The sequence below is a fragment of the Mustela nivalis genome, assembly GCF_964662115.1.
Source record: "Mustela nivalis genome assembly, chromosome: 15".
Classification (NCBI taxonomy): Eukaryota; Metazoa; Chordata; class Mammalia; order Carnivora; family Mustelidae; genus Mustela; species Mustela nivalis.
Window position 1 is genome coordinate 32,993,287 of NC_139034.1, and position 19,612 is coordinate 33,012,898.

The 19,612-nt window shown below is 42.1% G+C and overlaps 1 protein-coding gene across 10 annotated transcripts in view; it reads left to right on the forward strand.

Moving 5' to 3' along the window:
* Positions 1-19,202, forward strand: part of LCP1 (lymphocyte cytosolic protein 1) — a 110,168-nt gene extending 90,966 nt beyond the window's left edge. For all 10 annotated transcript variants that reach the window (XM_082700623.1, XM_082700628.1, XM_082700622.1 and 7 more), the window contains 7 exons: positions 348-543; positions 3,261-3,339; positions 3,908-4,022; positions 4,923-5,056; positions 11,464-11,587; positions 14,558-14,682; positions 17,468-19,202. In XM_082700623.1, coding sequence (XP_082556749.1) covers positions 348-543; positions 3,261-3,339; positions 3,908-4,022; positions 4,923-5,056; positions 11,464-11,587; positions 14,558-14,682; positions 17,468-17,600 — 906 coding nt within the window. In that variant the 3' untranslated portion in view covers positions 17,601-19,202. The remainder of the gene's footprint in view (positions 1-347; positions 544-3,260; positions 3,340-3,907; positions 4,023-4,922; positions 5,057-11,463; positions 11,588-14,557; positions 14,683-17,467) is intronic.
* The last annotated feature ends 410 nt before the right edge of the window (positions 19,203-19,612 follow it).

A 19,612-nucleotide genomic window follows, 5' to 3' on the forward strand; every position in this document is an offset into this window, starting at 1 on the left:
AATAAAAGGGAAGTTTCATCATTGAAAATAATTAAGATCTGCTTAAATGAGAAACTTCTATATAGAATCTACTGAATCTCTTTAAGAACAGGACAACCAAGCCTTCATCTGACCTGGTTCTGTATAGAGAGAGACAAGAGACTCGATGTCTCAATTTCTGAGATACATTTTACTTGCTGATTTCAGTTCAGGCACAGAGAAGTAATCCTATGCCGTGATTAAGTGTCGATCTGAGGTTACACACCAAGTGCACCCATAAGATTCCCATTTCTTGTTCATGTTCTCCTACCTCCTTTCTGCATGGACAGCCTTGACCCAGCCTTGAACTGGCCTTTTCCCTTTTGCAGGAGAAGGATGACATCCAGAGGGCAGAATGCATGCTGCAGCAGGCAGAGAGGCTGGGCTGCCGGCAGTTTGTCACAGCCACAGATGTAGTCCGAGGGAACCCCAAGTTGAACTTGGCTTTCATTGCCAACCTCTTTAACAGATACCCTGCCCTGCACAAACCCGAGAACCAGGACATCGACTGGGGGGCTCTTGAAGGTAACTGGAAACCTGTTGCTTAGAAGTTTGGGAAAGCATTCACCATTCCAATTCAAGGGCGGTTTGAAATTACCTGCTAAGCAAATATAAGCCACACGTTGGGGAAGATGTGCAAACAGGTCATCAATTCTCTGATATATAACCAAGAGAATAAATAGATTAATCAAGCCAATTACAGCCAAGCAGGAATAATCAAAAACCATTATATCGCATCCATTATGCATAAGCTTCATCCATTATCAGAATTAAAAGTTTTAGGGAAGACAATGCATTTAATTATAGGGTAGAAATAAATCCCGAGTTCCAAAAACCTAATTTATGTACTTAATGGACTAAGTGTTAATTCCTCATGCAAGAGACGGCAGCCACTTGTCACCCAAAAATATTTAACTTCATACTAAGAGGTGCTTAGTGAGGTTTTTGTTCTGTTTCTTTGATTTGGATGTGGGAGGTGGGGTGGGGCGGAGTTCAGTTTTGAGGCAGGATCCCTGACTGCTGTGTTTTGGGGGTTACAGCCCTAACATCAGATTAAAAGGGTGTAGCTATCGTCGAGTTCTTCTTTTTTCCTTCATGAATGAGTTTTAATGTTGACACCAAAAAAAAAAAAAAAAGACAAAATTAATACAAAATGAATATTACTAAGGAGAGGAAATCTGGATTTAAAGTTTTGATTGATCTCTTTTTTTTCCTGCAATGCTTTACCTGAGCTGGGAGTATAAAAATCAATCCGTATTCCAATAGTGCTGCATTTGTATCATTTGATAAATTGTGGTCAGGGGTCCAGGCATTTTGTTGACTACCAAGTATATACATCAAGCCCTCTAATCACCCACTTCCAGCTGCCTCTAGAGCATCCCCATTTGGTTCCTTTGCTATCACTGGAAATTCAGCATCTACAAACACAATTGATCATTTCTCCTCCCTGCGGTGCCTTTCTGCCCTCCCTGCTTCCCACCCATGTCCTTTAGAAACTCTCCATTTTCATTAATCATACCACTTTGTTTTTCTTCAGTCACCATAACCCTGAGTCCCACTTTGATATTCTCTTCTTCTCCACCCCAGAGTCTACTGATGAGTAAATACTAGTAGTTCTTCCTGCAGAATGACTTGTAGATCTTTATTTTTTTTTTCCTTACTGCTTTCTGGACTCTTATTAAATCAGACACCAACCATTTCAATAGGTCTTGGGGGCCTGTTCCTCCATTTATCAACCATTTGAGTGTGCCCATGTGTAGTAGCACACACCATCCCCTCTGTGTGTTTAATTTAAATACACATTGCCTGTCGGCAATGTTGCACACTGCTTCCAGGCACATCTCACTACCGCCTTCATTGTGTCTCTGCCTTGCTCAAGAATTTATTGTCATCATAAAAAAAAGAACCTGTAATGACTGGCATTGTCTATAATATCAACCCAAATCTGGTGGTTGCCATTCAGAGAACCCCACTTCTGGTTGTAGCTACCAAACAGCCTTATCTCCACCTATCACACAGATCCTTGAAAAATGAGTTCCTAATGGTTTTAATACAGACCTTGTCTGTGGCTCCCTTTTTTTATTTTTTAATTTTAATTAATTAATTAATTTATTTATTTTTAATTTTTTATTTTTTATAAACATATATTTTTATCCCCAGGGGTACAGGTCTGTGAATCGCCAGGTTTACACACTTCACAGCACTCACCAAAGCACATACCCTCCCCAATGTCCATAACCCCACCCCCCTTCTCCAACCACCCCCCCGCAGCAACCCTCAGTTTGTTTTGTGAGATTAAGAGTCACTTATGGTTTGTCTCCCTCCCAATCCCATCTTGTTTCATTTACTCTTCTCCTACCCACTTAAGCCCCCATGTGGCATCACCACTTCCTCATATCAGGGAGATCATATGATAGTTGTCTTTCTCCGCTTGACTTATTTCGCTAAGCATGATACGCGCTAGTTCCATCCATGTTGTCGCAAATGGCAAGATTTCATTTCTTTTGATGGCTGCATAGTATTCCATTGTGTATATATACCACATCTTCTTGATCCATTCATCTGTTGATGGACATCTAGGTTCTTTCCATAGTTTGGCTATTGTGGACATTGCTGCTATAAACATTCGGGTGCACGTGCCCCTTCGGATCACTACGTCTGTATCTTTAGGGTAAATACCCAGTATGCAATTGGTGGCTCCCTTTATGCTCCTTGTGTTTGCTGTCTTCTCTTCCCGCCACTTCCTATTCCCTCACATCCTCTCCTCTTTCCTCCTTCTGGCCCAGGTTTTTCCAGCCCTATGTATAAGGTAGGGCTCAAACTCCACTCCCTCCCAAATTGTTCTCTCTCCTATTTCAACTCAAATAGCAAATAAGTTTACCTCATATTTACCTCATACCACCCCATACCCCGGGGCTTGCGTGATCTCGCTTTGATGCCTAAATTCTTGTTTTTCTGTAAAGAATGTGATGTTTTGGGGGCCAGCTCTGAACTGCTTCCCCACACAGGAGCCTGTGTCATACTAATAGATGTTATAGAAACATTCACTGAATTGGACTAGAGAAGAAAAAATGAACACAGAATAACAATCTTCATCCAAATCCATTAAGCTTTATTGAATTAAGGGCTTTTTTTTTTCATTCTAGGTTCAATTTTTACTATAGCCTCGATAGTTAAATGTTGATCATAAAAGAGGCATATTTTCTAGGGGTCTGAAAGATAATGGGTCTTCATTAATTTAGGTGAGACGAGAGAAGAACGGACATTTAGGAACTGGATGAACTCCTTGGGCGTTAACCCTCGAGTCAATCACTTGTATAGGTAAGAGTGTGTGGGGACTCACCTTTAACAGGAGACACCAAGACTTTGGAAGATTCCCCAGGATTTCAAGTATCTCTGTGGTGGGCAATTCTCTTCACAAATGTGTGCACCTTGATGAGAAGGGGGTTACTGCCAAACTGAGCTGAGAGACTCGCTTCCACACACCACCCTTGCTCTGTGGTCAGTACACAATCCTAACCCAGCAAAAGGACAGATTTCCTACACCTCGTAACCCTGCGGCCTGCTCCTTAGCAGGCAAAACAAAAAATGTTGAGTTTACGGTGATGTGTCCCCTATGCCATTCATTGGAGCCATATTTCTTTTCCTGGAGGAAGCGAGCTCAGGCCCCCAGGGCACAGATAGTCATCCTGGGAGAGACCTTGCCTAAGTTTCTTTGGTTTCTCTGAGTCAGAGTTTCTTCACCTCTAAAGATGTAGCTACTAATACCAGTTCTGTTGGGTGGTTGCAAACATTCCTTGTGCCAATATAGAAGGAAGGGCCTGCCCCTGGTAGGCCTTTAATCAGTGGTGGCTGTCTGAGAATTCTTTTTGTGTTTGTTTTTGTCCAGTGACTTATCGGATGCCCTGGTCATCTTCCAGCTCTATGAAAAGATTAAAGTCCCTGTTGATTGGAATAGAGTAAACAAACCACCATACCCCAAACTGGGAGGCAACATGAAGAAGGTACACAGTGACTCTCCAGATGTTCCCACAGGCAGGGGAAGTCACAGGCCTCTAGCGTACCCCGTGAATACTTTATTAGGAGGCCAGACCTAGATAAGTAATGTTTATCCAGGGATTAAATTATAGCACAGCAATCAGAAGCCTGAACGGTTTCATTAAAGTGAGTCCATTATTTCAGTTGATTACTTATTTATAATTCCATGTTGGATGTCTTTAAACATTATGATGTAAAAATTCTAATTAAGATAATTAGAGCAAGCCGAGCTACAGGGTCGCTCTTCCACCAGCGGGATGCTTATTCTAATTTCCTTAAGAATTAGAGCTTGGGACTGACAGTTTGACTTGTACCAATAGTTTGTCTAATGTCAACACAGTGGGAACACATTGTTTTGTAAAACAATGATGGGGTCGGTACATGTATTTCTCACCATTCCTTGTCTCCTTGGCTCTCAATGATCCAAGCGTTGCCACAGGAATACTTCCCTGTCCCACACGTCAGCCCATTATGTGCAGGTGGGATGGAGAATCCAGATTTTCCATGACAATCTCCATGCCTTCAGCTGTTTTAGGAATGTCATGGATGGGTCACCGAGCATGGCCCTCTATTTCTGGAGTGTGATATAGCCATGACATTGTTCATAATAATGAATTCATTTTGGTTTTGCACTTAGAGTACACTATGAATATGTTTTGGTGGAAGTGAGGGGTTCTATTAAAAAAAAAAAAGGTGGGAAGTTCTTTGACTAGTTTAGAAATGTAGCATTGCAAAATCAGGCAAGACTTGAGAGATGATTCAGTCTGACAATATTTATTTCATTTCGTGTCTTTATTTTTATTATCTTATATTTCTCATCGTAGAGGTAATGACATTAGAATGTTTTCCTTCTTGCTCATTAACAGCTTGAAAATTGTAACTATGCAGTGGAGCTGGGGAAGAATCAAGCTAAGTTCTCCCTGGTTGGCATTGGGGGACAAGATCTCAACGAAGGAAACCGCACTCTAACATTAGCCTTGATTTGGCAGTTAATGAGAAGGTAATGTAGCCCAGGGAAATGACTTTTTATTGAGTGTATTATTGATGACCTGGAAAGATACTAGCAAATGTTCAGGAATGTGATTTAAACCAGCGGAACGATATTTTAAGCTAAACTTAAAACCAAAGGAGTGTTTTTTTAAATTTTCCTGGGTTTTTTTGTTTTGTTTTATTTTGTTTTGTTTTTTTCCTTTCAGGTCCTTAAGTTTTCTTTCAGGTATTTTGAAACTTTTCTATTAGATTTCTAAGCATTTTAGATGGTTTTGTCCTCTTAATGTATCACTTCTGTTTTCATTGTGTTGTGACTCTTTTTATTCCTGATAATATTTTCTCTGAAATCTACTTTTTTATGTTAATATAGCCACTGCTGTAATATATATATAAACTTAGCTTTATCTTGATGAATTCTAACATGACATATCTTTTTCCAACATTCTATTTTTAGATTTGTGTAAGTAAAAGTCAATTATCTTTTAAAGAATCTTTCCAAAGAAGAGGAAAATGTGCTGTATGTGCTATACTTATCCATTTGCCTTTCTGGAGCTTACCTTTCCATGGCATAGATCCAGATGCCCATCTGATGCCATTTGCCTTCTATCTGAAATATTTCTAACAGTGGAGATCTGCTGGGGAGGAAGCATTTCAGCTTCCAGATGTCTGAAAAAGTCATTGTTTCCAATAATAAATCTGCTGTTATTCTTAACTTCATTCCTTGGTATATAACATCTTTTTTCTCTGGCTTATTTTCAGATTTTCTGTTTATCACTGTTTTTTTGTTTTCTTTTATTTTTGTTTTTGTTTTTTTAAGATTATTTATTTATTTATTTGACAGAGAGAGAGAGAGAGGTATCACAAGCAGACAGAGAAGCAGGCAGAGAGTGGGGGGAGGGGGAGAGCAGGCTCCCTGCTGAGCAGAGAGCCTGATGCGGGGCTTGATCCCAGGATCCTGAGATCATGACCTGAGCTGAAGGCAGAGGCTTAACCCACTGAGCCACCCAGGCACCCCTGTTTATCACTCTTTTTAAGCAAGTGAATTATAATAGGCTTTGGTCTTTCTCATGCTTGAGATTTGTTGAACATCTTGAATCTGCAGGTTTGTAGTGTTCATCAAATGTGGAAAACTTGTCGTCTTTATTTCCTTAAATATATTCCCTATACCACCCACCCCAGTTTGTTTTGGAGGGACTCCAGGTATGCACTACACACCTATTTTGTCATTTTGAAGTTGTCCTAAGTTCATTGACACTATTCAGTTTTCCCCGCTCTTTCATTTTTCCTCTTTGTGTTTCATTTGGGATAATTTCTATTACTTTGTCTTCAAGGTCACTAATCTCTTCTGGATTATCTAATCTTACATTCACCCCATCCAATGTATCTATATATTTTATCTCAGAGATTATAGTTTTCATGCGTAAAAATTTGAGTTGGGTCTTTTCAGCATCTCCAGTGTCTCTTTCCTCCACCTGCTTGAACACACTGAACATAATTATAGTCGCTGTTATTTCTTGGTCTGTTTCTTATTAATTGACTTTTATCCTCACTATGGATTATATTTTGCCACTTCTTTTGTATTGTATGTGAGGCATTGTGAATTTCACCTTGCTGCATGCTGATATTTCTTTATTCCTTTAAATATTCTGTAATTTTTTCCTGGGATGCAGTTAAGATACTTAAACACAGTATGCTCCTTTTGGGGCTTATTAAAAGTTTAATTAGGCTTGAGCTAGTTTTGTCTCTCTGTACTGAGATAATCTCCTCTGAGTACTGAACTTGATGCTGTAGGTATCATGAGGTTTTTCTACTCTGACTGGTGGGAACCAAATTATTTCCAGTGCCGTGTGCTTTCTGAGAATCATTCTGTCCATTCTTTTCTGACTGTTCTTGTTCCAGTCTCTAGTACTTTGCTCACACACGTGCACTGAGTAATACTCAGCTAAAGACTTACGGCAAACCTTCTGAAGATGTCCGGAGCATTCTTTCTAGATGACTCTTTCCTCTCCAGGCAGCTCTGGTATTCTGCCCCACAAATTTCAGGCACCTTGGTTTCCTTGAGTTCTCAGTCCTGTCCTCTCAACTCAGGGGGAGTGTTCTGCTCTGCTTGGGTTCTCCTTCTCTCTGCACTGCAGCCTGGAAACTCTTCACACAATAAGCTCGGATAATCTTAGGGCTCAGCAGGCTTGCCTTCCTTCTTTCAGGGACCACTGTTTTATGCTTACTTTGTCCAGTGTCTCTGAGCACCACTGCTTCATATGTTCTTCATTGTGTTTGGGTGCTTAAGGCAGAAGAGGAAGGCTGGTCCCTATTACTGCACCATGGCTAGAAGCAGAATTTCCTGCTAGTTCTTCACGAGATAATTTTAGTTACCTTGTAGAATTGAATACAGACTTGACTAATGTGAGAACCATGTGGCAATGTTATTTGAACAAGGTAGAATGTAATATATAAATAGAAAATATAAGAAAAGTAAATGATTTTTGGTGCAAAAGCATGAGCTTGGGAAGAATGCTTCCCAAGCATGCTTCACTCTTTCCCCCTATCCTGGTGGCCTTGACCAGGCAGTGAAGGATGTTTCACTCTTTCCCCCTATCCTGGTGGCCTTGACCAGGCAGAAATCTTACATCCCTTTATTATAACCTATGTTACTATGACTTAATTCACTTACTACCTGGAAGGAAGTTCCAGAAACCACATGTCACATTACATGATGTCTCATGAGTGAGTGGCAAAGACAAGGTGTGTAGTGTCTCTAGGCACTAGCTTTAATCCTAACCCACTGTCTCTAGGCCCTGATATTCACAATGGCCTTCAGAGTAAGTATGTCAGTGTTTCTAGGTGATGGGATGTAATCAGAAGTGATCATAATGGAGTTTGCTACCTGATTCACACTGGCTTTACCAAGTATAGCGCTCTACTACCCACCTCTAAACCGGGGTCTCCTTTAAGTTTAAAGGCAGATTCACAAGGCTCTTCTGGCACAGAAAACTCCAACGCTAAAGAAACCTCAGCTCCATCTAGAATCATCTAGAATGTCCCTGAACATTTCTAAGAGCAGCTGTACCAGGGTATTTTCAGAAACATGTGTGACCTCTTCTCTCTTGTCTTTCATGTGTGTGTTTAATTCTTAATAGGCTGACTTGGCTACTGATTTCTTTAAAAAACAAACAAACCTTTTTAGTTGCAATGGTTAAGTTGACTTTTGGATTTGAATATGATGTAAGCTTTATGTTTTCTATTTTAATGATTAAAAAAAACACCTCCGGCCCACTCTATGCCACTTTGAATTTACTAATACCTGAAAATCACCTTGTAATATCATCTTTGTTCCGTTTATCTTATAGAAACAGGGCCTGATGTTGTACTTGATGGCTGGTGTATATACCATAAAGTCTAGACTGCAGCTGCTGTCCCCAGCTGGCTAATAAGTCACATTTCTTATGAGTGCTTACTCAAGAATGGTACATATAAGAAAGTGGACAGAGAAATATATTACTGTTGAAGGTGATGGAATGACTGATAATTATGGAAATGCCACCAGAGGGGACCTTTTTTTTCTCTGTGTTCCACACATTAACAAATCTATTAAATTTAGAGCTAGTTCTAGCTGGAATTTATTTCATTGGATTGCACAGATGTGCTAATTTGGTCATTTATCTGGACAATAAATGGCATGTCATTTTCCCCTCTAAGAACAAATGAGAGACGCGTGCTTGAACCTCCCTTTCCCCTTCAGGAGCTTGGAAGTCGTTTTCAGATTAGAAAGCTGGCAAATAGCATCTGTATAAATTTGGAGACAAAAGCTGGAAGGAAGGAAGCTGCCAGCAGCCAGCCGTGTTAGACTCCAGCGAATGAACAAAGATGCAGGCAGATGAGGAATTCACCGCCGATCAAACAGGCTGTGGACGGTGAATTTGGGATAGGTCCTTGTAAAACAAAACAGCACGGTTTGTCCCTCTGGGTCAAATGTTAAATAAATCAAACAAGCCCTGGAAGGCAGGAAGGCAAGTGAGTAACAATCGCAGCCCCTCCCGCGGCACGCGTGCACCCCCCATCCATCTTCTTTTGTTGAATCAGGCACCAGCTGACGCTGGGGCTCGCGACACCCTTTCCCCGTAACAGACGGCTTCTTAGCACAAGGCAGTGTGCAAGCACCAGGGATGCTATGCTGGGATCCTGTCTGGAGGTTAATAAAAGCACTGTTGTCCCAAAACACGTTTGATGGTATGGAGCAATGATCTCACAAGAAAATCCTAGGTAGACATGGGCCAAATTGATTTGTGTTTAAAATTTTGAATCTATGGCGAGTGCTGCCTGGACTGTCCAGAGTTGAGATTCCAATGTCCTTCTATCTTTTTTTTCCTTTTGTTTTTACCATTGTGCTTAAAGGTGGGGATAGGATTCCATTTAAACTGTCGCACCTCCCTTGAGGTGGGGGGAAGGGCAATTGTGTACTCCCCAGAACTCTGTTGCCACCGTGAGGGGCCGTTCTCAGACCCCCAAATGCAACCAGCTGCCTCCATGATTTTCTGTATGTCTCTCAGTTTCCCTGTTGCTTGGTGCCTTTTTGTTGGCACCGACAGACTTTTGTATCGAGGTGAGCCTGTGTGTACTGGTTTCTTCCCTAGCTTCTGTCCACTTGGGAGTATTGTCAGGGAGGAAGAATTTCCTCTGCCTTTCAGCGTCCTTCTTTCCAGAATAAGAATCAAATTGGCCTCAGACAGATTAATAGGAGAAAATCAAATTTAATTTTGTATGAATGGGAATCCACACAGACTTGGAAATTCCAAAGATGGGCAGGCCAAATGAAGTGGTATAGCATTCTGAACTAAGGAGAAGGGGTAAGGATCTGGGACTTCAAAGGAAAGGAATGCAATTCAGGAAGATGAAAAGACTAAATGTTTGGGAAACGGATGTTTGGTGGGCCACTCGGAAACATGGAGACATAGAGAGGACTTCGATCAAACAGGCCTTGCTAGGTTCCTCCCTATCTGCCACACCTTGTTCATAGTGTCATGCAGTTTTCTATGTTGATAGCTCTCTTCCTGGACCAGGTCTTTCTTCCAAATTCTTTTCAGCAGATCTGGAGGGAGGTAAGGAGCTTTTCCTAAATCTGCTGTGTTTTGATTGCTTTTAACTCAAAATAATCTTTATGCCCTTGGACCCTACCTGTCAACAAAGTAGTATGGGCGTCCTGACGAAGGGAAGTGAGAATTCACCTCTGAGACAAGCGGAGCCTCTAGCAGATCAAACTCCCTTTGCCCCATGAGGTGGTAGACAGGATGGATGAAACCTACATTCACCTGCCTTTTCTTACCACACTCCCCTGGCGGAAATGCTTCATTGTTATGGTAACCGCTCAAAACTCAATCCCCATGCTATCAGGAAACTATCAGGAAACAGGAAGCCAGTGATGCCATAAAATATCATCTCTATGAACCGATCAAAACTAGGGTCATTTTTCCAGGATACGATTATTTGGAAAATCTACCTGAGCCTTATCCCATTCAAATCCGTTAATTCCTTAACCTTTGGTCTGGTCTCTGGGCCCAGACTGAGCATTTCTCATCTTGACACTCTCCTTGCTTTCCCTGGGAGAAAGTTGTTCTGTTTATTGCACCTACCACTCGACTCTTTCACTTACTAGAGCTTGAAGTGTCTTTTAAAGCTTTTCCCGAAAAACCCAATTCTCTTAACAGTATGCATCTAAGGTGATTCTTATGCTCAGACTAAAGACTAACTGTGGTCTGTGTGTTCCTAATATTTCTACTTGTATGGTATAAAAAGGAAACTCTTTAATATTTTTCCTTCATTATGCTGGCCCCTTGGGTTTTTCTAACATTGACTTGTCCCTCCATTTTCATGGTTTCCTTTTTTTCTTTTTTTTTTTTTTTTAAGATTTTACTTATTTATTTGACAGACAGAGATCACAAGTAGGCAGAGCAGCAGGCAGAGAGAGAGGAGGAAGCAGGCTCCCTGCTGAGCAGAGAGCCCGATGTGGGGCTCAATCCCAGGATCCTGAGATCATGACCTGAGCCAAAGGCAGCGGCTCAACCCACTGAGCCACCCTGGTGCCCTCATGGTTCCTTTAAGAAAAGTGTCAACTGGTTTGAATCCTTTGCTTTGCTTTCCTTTCCCTCTCTTCTGTTTTCCCTTCCTATCCAGAGCAATGACAGTGCTTAGAAGGAGGTATTCTGCATCTCAGGATAATAACCACAAAGCTACATTTTAAATTATATTCTAAAAGGAAATAATGTTTTTATTTTACTTTATTTTTCCTGCAAACATAATGGTGTCCAGGCTATCTTCTGAGGCATACCTAAGGAAGAAAAGAACAATTCTACCCTGGCTGCTATCTGTGTTATTGAATTCCTTAGCGAGTTTTCTCTAGAAATCACTCTTGATTTTGTTCAGGTACACGCTGAATATTCTTGAAGAAATTGGAGGTGGGCAGAAGGTCAATGATGACATTATTGTCAACTGGGTGAATGAAACATTGAAGGAAGCGGCGAAAAGTTCATCTATCTCTAGTTTCAAGGTAAAAGTCTTAGTCTCTTGCTCACGGCCATCTGAGCTATGTGCTTATCTTTATTGTTTTCCCTCTATTTTAAAGTGACCTTCAGTGTGAGGTGTCTGAGGCTTCCCCTCCAATTTTTATTTTGCTTGAATGACCCATTATTGTTTTAATGGTCACAGGCTATTTCATTGACAAATTTCTTGTCACTTTTTTCTGTAATAATTAATTTTATTTTTTAATTTTTTTTAAAGATTTTATTTATTTATTTGAGAGAGAGACAGTGAGAGAGAGCATGAGAGGGGCAAAGGTCAGAGGGAGAAGCAGTCTCCCCGTGGAACTGGGAGTCTGATGTAAGACTTGATCCCGAGACTCTGGGATCATGATCTTAACCTAAGGCGGACCTTAGCCAAAGGCAGTCACTCAACCAACTGAGCCACCCAGGCGCCCATGTAATAATTAATTTAAAGAACCCGTCATTTTAAATACATTGTTTTAGGCATTTTTCTTCCAAAGTAACATAAAATACAATAATATTGTTTAAATGCACACAGCTTCATGATTCAGATTAGTATCCTAACGATGGTGGAATATAAAAATGCTAAAAGTTCTCCCATGTGGTGTTTTTGGGGGAAAAGCAGTTGTGTACATGTATCCAAATCCCATTTTTATTAAAAACAGCATTATACTTTATTAAATTTCATAACTCTTCTTTCATACATTAGCTGGATCCTTCCTCCAGGGACTTGCACACCTGATTCATAATGTCTGTGCTGTCTTAACTAGGGTTTGTTTTTGTTTTTGTTTTTGCTTTGGTTTAAAGGTCAGGAATTAGGGGAAGGGACCCCTTCAGAGTTTGTATTAACATGATTGCTGAGGCAGTTTGTCATGATCTAGACTTCTGCTTCAAAATCAAGAAAACAATCAAGAAAAAAAATGAAAATTTCACCCCACCAGAAAGAGTAGACAGTATTTCTGGGTTGTGCTGCACCAGGGGAGCTCATCACAGATAATGGCCACCTTTGTCTCTCCTCCAGCTAACCCTTCAGTCTGGAGAGCTGAGCAGACACAGGAACAGAGGCTGGTGAGAGGCTTAAGCAAGTTCTTCCAAAAAAAAAAAAAAAAAAGATTTGGGAGGGCAGGCTTTGTCATAGAGACTGGACTCTACTGTGGTAGCAAGGAAGCAGCTGTAGAAAATATATAAATGAATGGGCATGGTTGTGTTCCAATAAAACTTTATTTATAAAAGCAGACAAAGGGCCAAATCTGGGAACACTCACAATAGGGAACGCCCCCTGAGCAACAGGGGCTCCTTGCTTGTCATGCCTCGTGTCATCTCTCAGATGTTGTGAAGGCAGCTTTGGTGTTCACCTCACTTTAGAAGTGAGGACACTGGAGCTGCAGTGGCTGAGGGTACAGCTACTAATTATAGGAGGTGATCCGTCAGTGAGCAGAAAGTGCCTTTACCCGTGAGGTGAGGCTCCAGAGCAGCATGCAGCCATATGCCACTGAACCATTACTGTGCAGCCATGGGGCTGATAGCCCAGGGGTGCGCAGCCTCTCCACAAAACAGCTGTCACTGCCGCCCATGAGGTTGCCCTGTGGCTTCAGCGGGGTTCTCGTAGGGACTCATTCTTGAGAAGGTCTGACAGCTTGTTTACTCCTTGTGTTGCTCGGGGCTCATTTTCTCCTGTCTTCTCATGAAGTCATTATAGAATTGATTAAACACACGTACACACACACACAAAAGAAAAATGTCACCTTAGCCCCACATTCCTTTCAAGTGAAATCCTAGAAAGAAAACAGTGAACACAGTTCACTCTTGAGTAAGTAGCCATTTTGGAAGGAGCCCTGGTCCCCTCCTCGTCTATGAGTGTTGCCAGTTGCCAGCCAGCTCCACCTGTCAGCGCTTGCACAGGACTGTGGGCGGAAAGGAGGAAAGGAATCCAAACTCAGATCCCTCCATTTGGTTTCCCTCGTGGCTCTTCAAAAGAGATAGAAACTCAGGCTAATGTTGGAAATTGGATTATGATTACGTATTCATTTTATTTTGTAAGAGTCTTCACGTTACCAAGGAGTAAATAAAAATGGACCCACTATATTTTTTTAAATATCATTCCTCTTCTCCAGAGGACCGATGCGAGAGACCTAGCACCTTGCAAGGGTGCTGTAGCTTGTTCCTTGCTGAGAATGCATTCTGACTTGGACCCTCAAGGAGTGTGGTGTATGGATTTGACTCTGCTCAGAGGGTCACGTGCTGTCACCTCTCCATGCGTGCACTCACAGGTGCCCGGGAGAGGGGAGAGCACCTGGGCGCCCTCACAGCTCTGGGCGTGAACATGAAAATGCTTACAATGCCAAAGAAAGAGCCCAGGATCTTAAGTCGGAGTATCTAGGTTCAAATGCAGCTCTGCCGCTTACCAGTAAGTCACTGAATCTCAGAAACTCCCTTTATTTACTGTGCATTGATGCCTAGACCTGAGGCTGGTGGCGACAAGTGAGGCAACCTAAAGGCAACCTACAAGAAGTTCTGGGCAAGCCGGGAGGCCACAGCAGGTGCTAGTTACTATTGTTGCATTTACTCACGCATCTGCTGGAACCTTCTCCTTGGACCTACGGACTCCGTTCTTTCCCTGAGGTCTTCAAGAAGGGAGCATCTGCCAAAACTCCTGTCCAGCGGGGTCCTCGTCACGATCCCTGCCGGTCAGCTCCGGGATGGCCTGCAGACTCCCTTCCACTCACTGCATGAGAACGACTCCCTGCCTGTTGGCAGACAATGGGTTTCCTCCACTTCCAGAGGCACTGAGAAGTCTGTGACACCCCTACCTACAGAAAGGACAGTTGACTTGAAAGCCCATGTGGAACACTGTGGCATTTCCCAAACCAGGCCGTGTATCTTTTGTGTTTAAGAGGAGAGAACCATCCACTTCCCTTGAGCGAAACACAGGTAAGCTGGGGACATACTGATGAAACCAACTCTTTCTCTCTGTGCAGGACCCAAAGATTAGCACAAGTCTGCCTGTTCTGGATCTCATTGATGCCATTCAACCAGGTTCCATCAACTATGACCTTCTAAAGACAGAAAACCTGAATGATGAAGAGAAACTCAACAATGCCAAGTACGTTAATAAGCCCGAGGTCGGGGAGGGGAGGACCCAACTGGCAATGATAGCTATAAAGTCTATTGTTTGTGCCTTTTGGGCAGTTTATTGCGCTATTTGCTTTTTCTTCTCATTACTTACTGTGTCCCATCATCATTACTTTAGATATTGTACAATAGCAGTTTAAGACTCCTAGTGTTAGAATGGGAGCAAGATAAAGGACAACAAGAATATTCTTCCAATTGGTAAGCAAGCCTCTAGTTTCATAAAACCCATTTTCTAATTGTAATCGATCAGAGACTTCCTAAATAAAGTACGTGCCAGGCCCAAATATAAACACACCCCATTTGTGACTAGCCGTAGATATGACCGAGCAGGACTGGGGTCAAGACCAGAATCTTTACCAGCTGGGGAGCAGCTGCTTGAGGGGGGCTTTACCGTGTAGAGTGAGGAGCAGCAGACTACAGTCTATGAGCCAAAATTGGATGGTTGTCTGCTTTTATAAATAAAGTTTTATTGGCATAGCCATGCCTCTTCATTTACATATGTTCTCTAGCTGCTTCCCTACTAGAAGGGCGGAGTTGAGTAGCTGTGACAAAGCCCACAAAACCTAAAATATTGGCTACCTATTTTTTTTTTTTAATGGAAATTTTGCTGACCCATACTCCGGAATGGTGCCTTTCTCAGAGCCGGTTGTATTATTTCCTAGGGTTGTCATAACCAAATACCACAACTGGGGCAACTTAAAGCAACAGAAATGTCTTCTCTCATAGTTGTGGAGGCTGTTAGTGTGAGATTGAGAAGTTGGCAGGGTTGGTGGCTTCTGCGGCAGTGAGGGAGAATCTTTCCCTTGCCTCTCTCCTAGCTTCTGCTGATGGCCCGCAGTCCTTGGCTTATAGATAGATCACTCCAGTCTCTGCCTCTGTCTTCACATGACCTCTCCTATGTGTCTGTGACTTTACATGGCTGTCTCCCTTCTGTGTGTGTGTCTGGGTCTCTTCAGGCACTAGTCATATTGGATAAGGGCCCCACCCCACTCTAGCATGGCCTCATCTTAACTAATTATACTTGAAACAAATAACTTTCCAAAGAAGGCCATAATCTGAGTTACTAGAAGGATAGGGCTTCCATATATCTTTTTTGGGGGGGGTGGAGGGGACACAATTCAATCCATCAGAAAGTTCCAGAATTAACAAGTTGAATAGTGCCCAGCAGCCATATATATATATATATATATATATATATATATATATATTCTCAACAGTATTCTTTCTGTTCCTAATTTGGGAAATTTGAAGGCCTGTGTTCCTTGTATGCTGGAATTATGAATGGTAACTACAATAGAAGGATGGGGTAGATGAGGGACACAGGGTGCTATGGAAGAGACAGGAAGGGAAACGAAGATCATCAGAGCAAGTAACATCTAAGATGAGATATATTGAAAGGACAATAAGAAGGAGGCTAGGGGTAGACAGGTGAAGGAGGAGAAAGAATACTGCAGGTAGAGGAAAGAATACATATGAAAACCTAGAAATTAAAACAAAACAAAACAAAACAAAAAAAACGTGGGCCTAGTTGTTCAAGGAGAATGTGATTAGGTTTAAAGAACTTGAAGTTCTTAAGTTAGTTTACAAAGCCCAAAGTCTTAGAGTTACTAAGTGGTTCAGCTGAGGTCCAAAGTCTGATATCAGAGCTCCCCACCCCACCCCAAGCCCTCGTCTCTGCAGGCATGATCCAAAATTCCTTTGAAAAATGGGTAAAAGGGATTATACAGAATGCTAAAAATGGTTCTGTTTTGGTGGCAAGGTTTGCATGATTTTCTTGAAGCTCTTGCTTCTAATTTTTCAACAACTTCCCTCTGTATTTTATAATAGAAAAGTACATTTTTGTTTCATTAATAATCAATATAGAGGAAGTGATTGAGAAATGGTCAAGGAGAAAGAATGGGGACTATGCCTGCCTGATGCTTTTCATTTAATATGATCAGTAGAGAAAGAATAAAGTTAGTTTATAGAGCAGAGAGAATAATGGGGCCTTAGATAGAATGGGGAATCTCTAGAGTAGTCCTTATAAGAGGTTGCTAGATAATAAATGAGGTGAATAAAAGAATTGCCAGGTAGTAGTGTGGGCTTACTTGAAAATAGATTACAACTCATAAAAATTATCTCCCCATAATTAAAAAGTGAGCAAAATGTTCCAATGGAGCTATAATAATCTTATGTGGAAAATGTGTAATATAAAACTCTGCTATACCAGTATTATAGTAACATAAATAAATACATGCCTATGTGGGCAAAGACTGGAATGGAACAAGGAATAAAACTGATGTGTGAGGTTGAAGTATGACCGATGCATCTCCCCATTTTACTTCCTTGTAAAAATATTTCTGTAGGGGAAATGGAGTCTGCCAACCTTTCCCAGCACACATTCTTGTTCAGTTCTATGACATTTTCTGCCGCTCTGCAGCCCAAGAGAATACTCATGGTGAAGGCACCAAAAATGGCAAGAGCTCAGGGGGTCTCTAAGGACAGATAATACATTTGTAATCATCTTGAGGTCTAGACAGCAAGTCTGATAAGAGTCAGAAGCTTTGTTGGGCCAAGATTTGCCCACAAAAATGGGAGGACGCCCTGACGGACTCCAAGTATCCCAAAAATGAGTTCTGCAGAGTATCTGGGATATAGATGTGGTGTGTGGTACGTGGTATGTCGTATGTGGGATGACAATGAGTATGGTCCTGAGGGGTCCCCTTCATATTGTGTTGCTCAGGCTCCCCTCATTCTTCCTCTTTCCTCCCTTTTAGATATGCCATCTCTATGGCCCGAAAAATTGGCGCCAGAGTGTATGCTCTTCCAGAAGATCTGGTTGAAGTGAACCCCAAAATGGTCATGACGGTGTTTGCTTGCCTCATGGGGAAAGGAATGAAGAGGGTGTAGCTCCCAGTGGGGAGGCCACATGCACATTCCTGATTGCTCAGCATGGGATACCTACAGGAAGCATGGGGACGAGTCAAAGCCATTCCCAAGTGTTCAACTTGGTGACGTTATCCAGGATTCCAGAAAGTATATGTTTGTTCAGCCAGGTAGCTTCTCCTGTTTTTAACAAAAATGCTTCATTCTTTGCAAACAAAGAACAAAATCCAATCTCTTACAAATCTTTTTTTATTGTTGAATTTATTGCTGCCTTGAAAATCTAGAGAAGAAAAAAACTTATCTTCCAGGCACCCTTCCTGCTTTTGCCATTAGTCAAGTATAGAAGCTGCACTCTTATTAATCATATTTCAAACTGGCTTAATTTGGCTGCCTTTTTTGTTCAAGGTGAGAGCCAGGAGAGGGGAAATCATCCAACCAGTCCTAAAGCCTATTTCTGGCAGCCAGCATTTGATCTGTTACAAGCCTCTTCTGTTCCCTGTCCCCTACACTCTGTCTCCCGTAGCTCTGCTTTACACGCTCTCAGAGCTGTGCCTTCTTCTTCTGTGGCCCACCTCTGCTTCCCATTCTTGTATCTGGGCCCTTTGGAGCATCTGACAGATCAGTCAGGCTGTTGGGGTCCCAACAGTCTGGTGATTTGCAGAAGTAGAACATCATCAGAACCTCTCCTCAGAACCAGAATCCCAAATGTCATCAGTCATGGTTTTATCGGTCAACAGGAAGCCTCTGTTTTTTAACTCTAGGATTTGGGTTGAGACCTGGTCTAACATCTTGCATAGGATGTCCTCAGATTCTTAACAGGGCAGCTTACAGCCAAGTAGGGTGTAATTGAGCATTATACCACCAGGGGGCAGTGTGGAGCCACAGCAAAGCATCCACCGGGTGCTGGCTCTCCATGCATTTAGCCCTGCCTGTTCTCCTTGATGTGGTCTGGCTAACTTATCTGGTGACTGGAAGCAATTCGGCTCTGCTTTAATTTGCTGTTAGATCTTAGTACATCTGATTGCTGCAAGGCCATATTATCAATGTTTACTTTTTTGGTAGTGTAGAAGCTTTTTGCTAGCCCCCCAAGCTCAAGGGGGCAATATGTGCCAATGAAAAGCGCACCCCCATCCCACCCTTTATCCCCCCCACAATACACAGTCATATCCATATGACATTTAAAGAATTATGAAACAAAACCAGAGGAGCAGTGTGAATCTGAACCACCCTAATAGATGATGAAAACCTACCGAAGGCTAGGAAGCGACAGAGCACTGTGAACCAACACTAGACTCCCTCCGTCCCGGTAAAAGGGCTCATCCACGAGGTATCCTCTTCAGGAATGGCATGTAATGGAACTTAGCCATTTTTCAAAGCAATTGAAATGCCTCGCCCTGGATCTGTTCCTTGGCAGCACGTTCGAGAAGCCAATCTGTGGCCTCTCTTAGCCCGTAATCTGTATTTCTGCCGCATCTGGATACAAAGAGGTTGGCTTCATCGTAGACTGAACTTAATGTAGCCTCAGATCATTCTCCCCCACCTGCCTCCAGGAAGACTGTTACTGCCTTAACAGGAAATGAAGATAAAATAATGCTCAAGATATCTCCAAATAAAATGTTCCCTTTATGAGATGTCTCTGGATGTTTCCTTTTGACAGTTCCATTAGAATGTAGCATGACTTATTAATTAACTTCATTCAGCCAACACACACTGAACACCTAATATGTGGTAGGCATTGTGCAAGGTTTTAGAAATACCCTTCTAAGTAAGACCAGCACTGTGCTCGGCTGAGCAGGTTCAGTAAATTCTCAGGTGTGGTGAGTGATACAAGGGCAGGGTGAGCTTGTAACGGAGAAAATAGTCTAAAGAAAAACCGAAGAGTAAGCTGGTGTTAGACACATTGAGCCCAGTCATGAACAAAAACCAGATGTGGGGATTGGTGCAATATGGCTTCTAGAGAGATTGTGGAAGGAATCCTTTTGGCTGGCAGGAACTGATGTCCGCTCTCCAGCCTGGTTGGGTGGGGCATGGTGAGG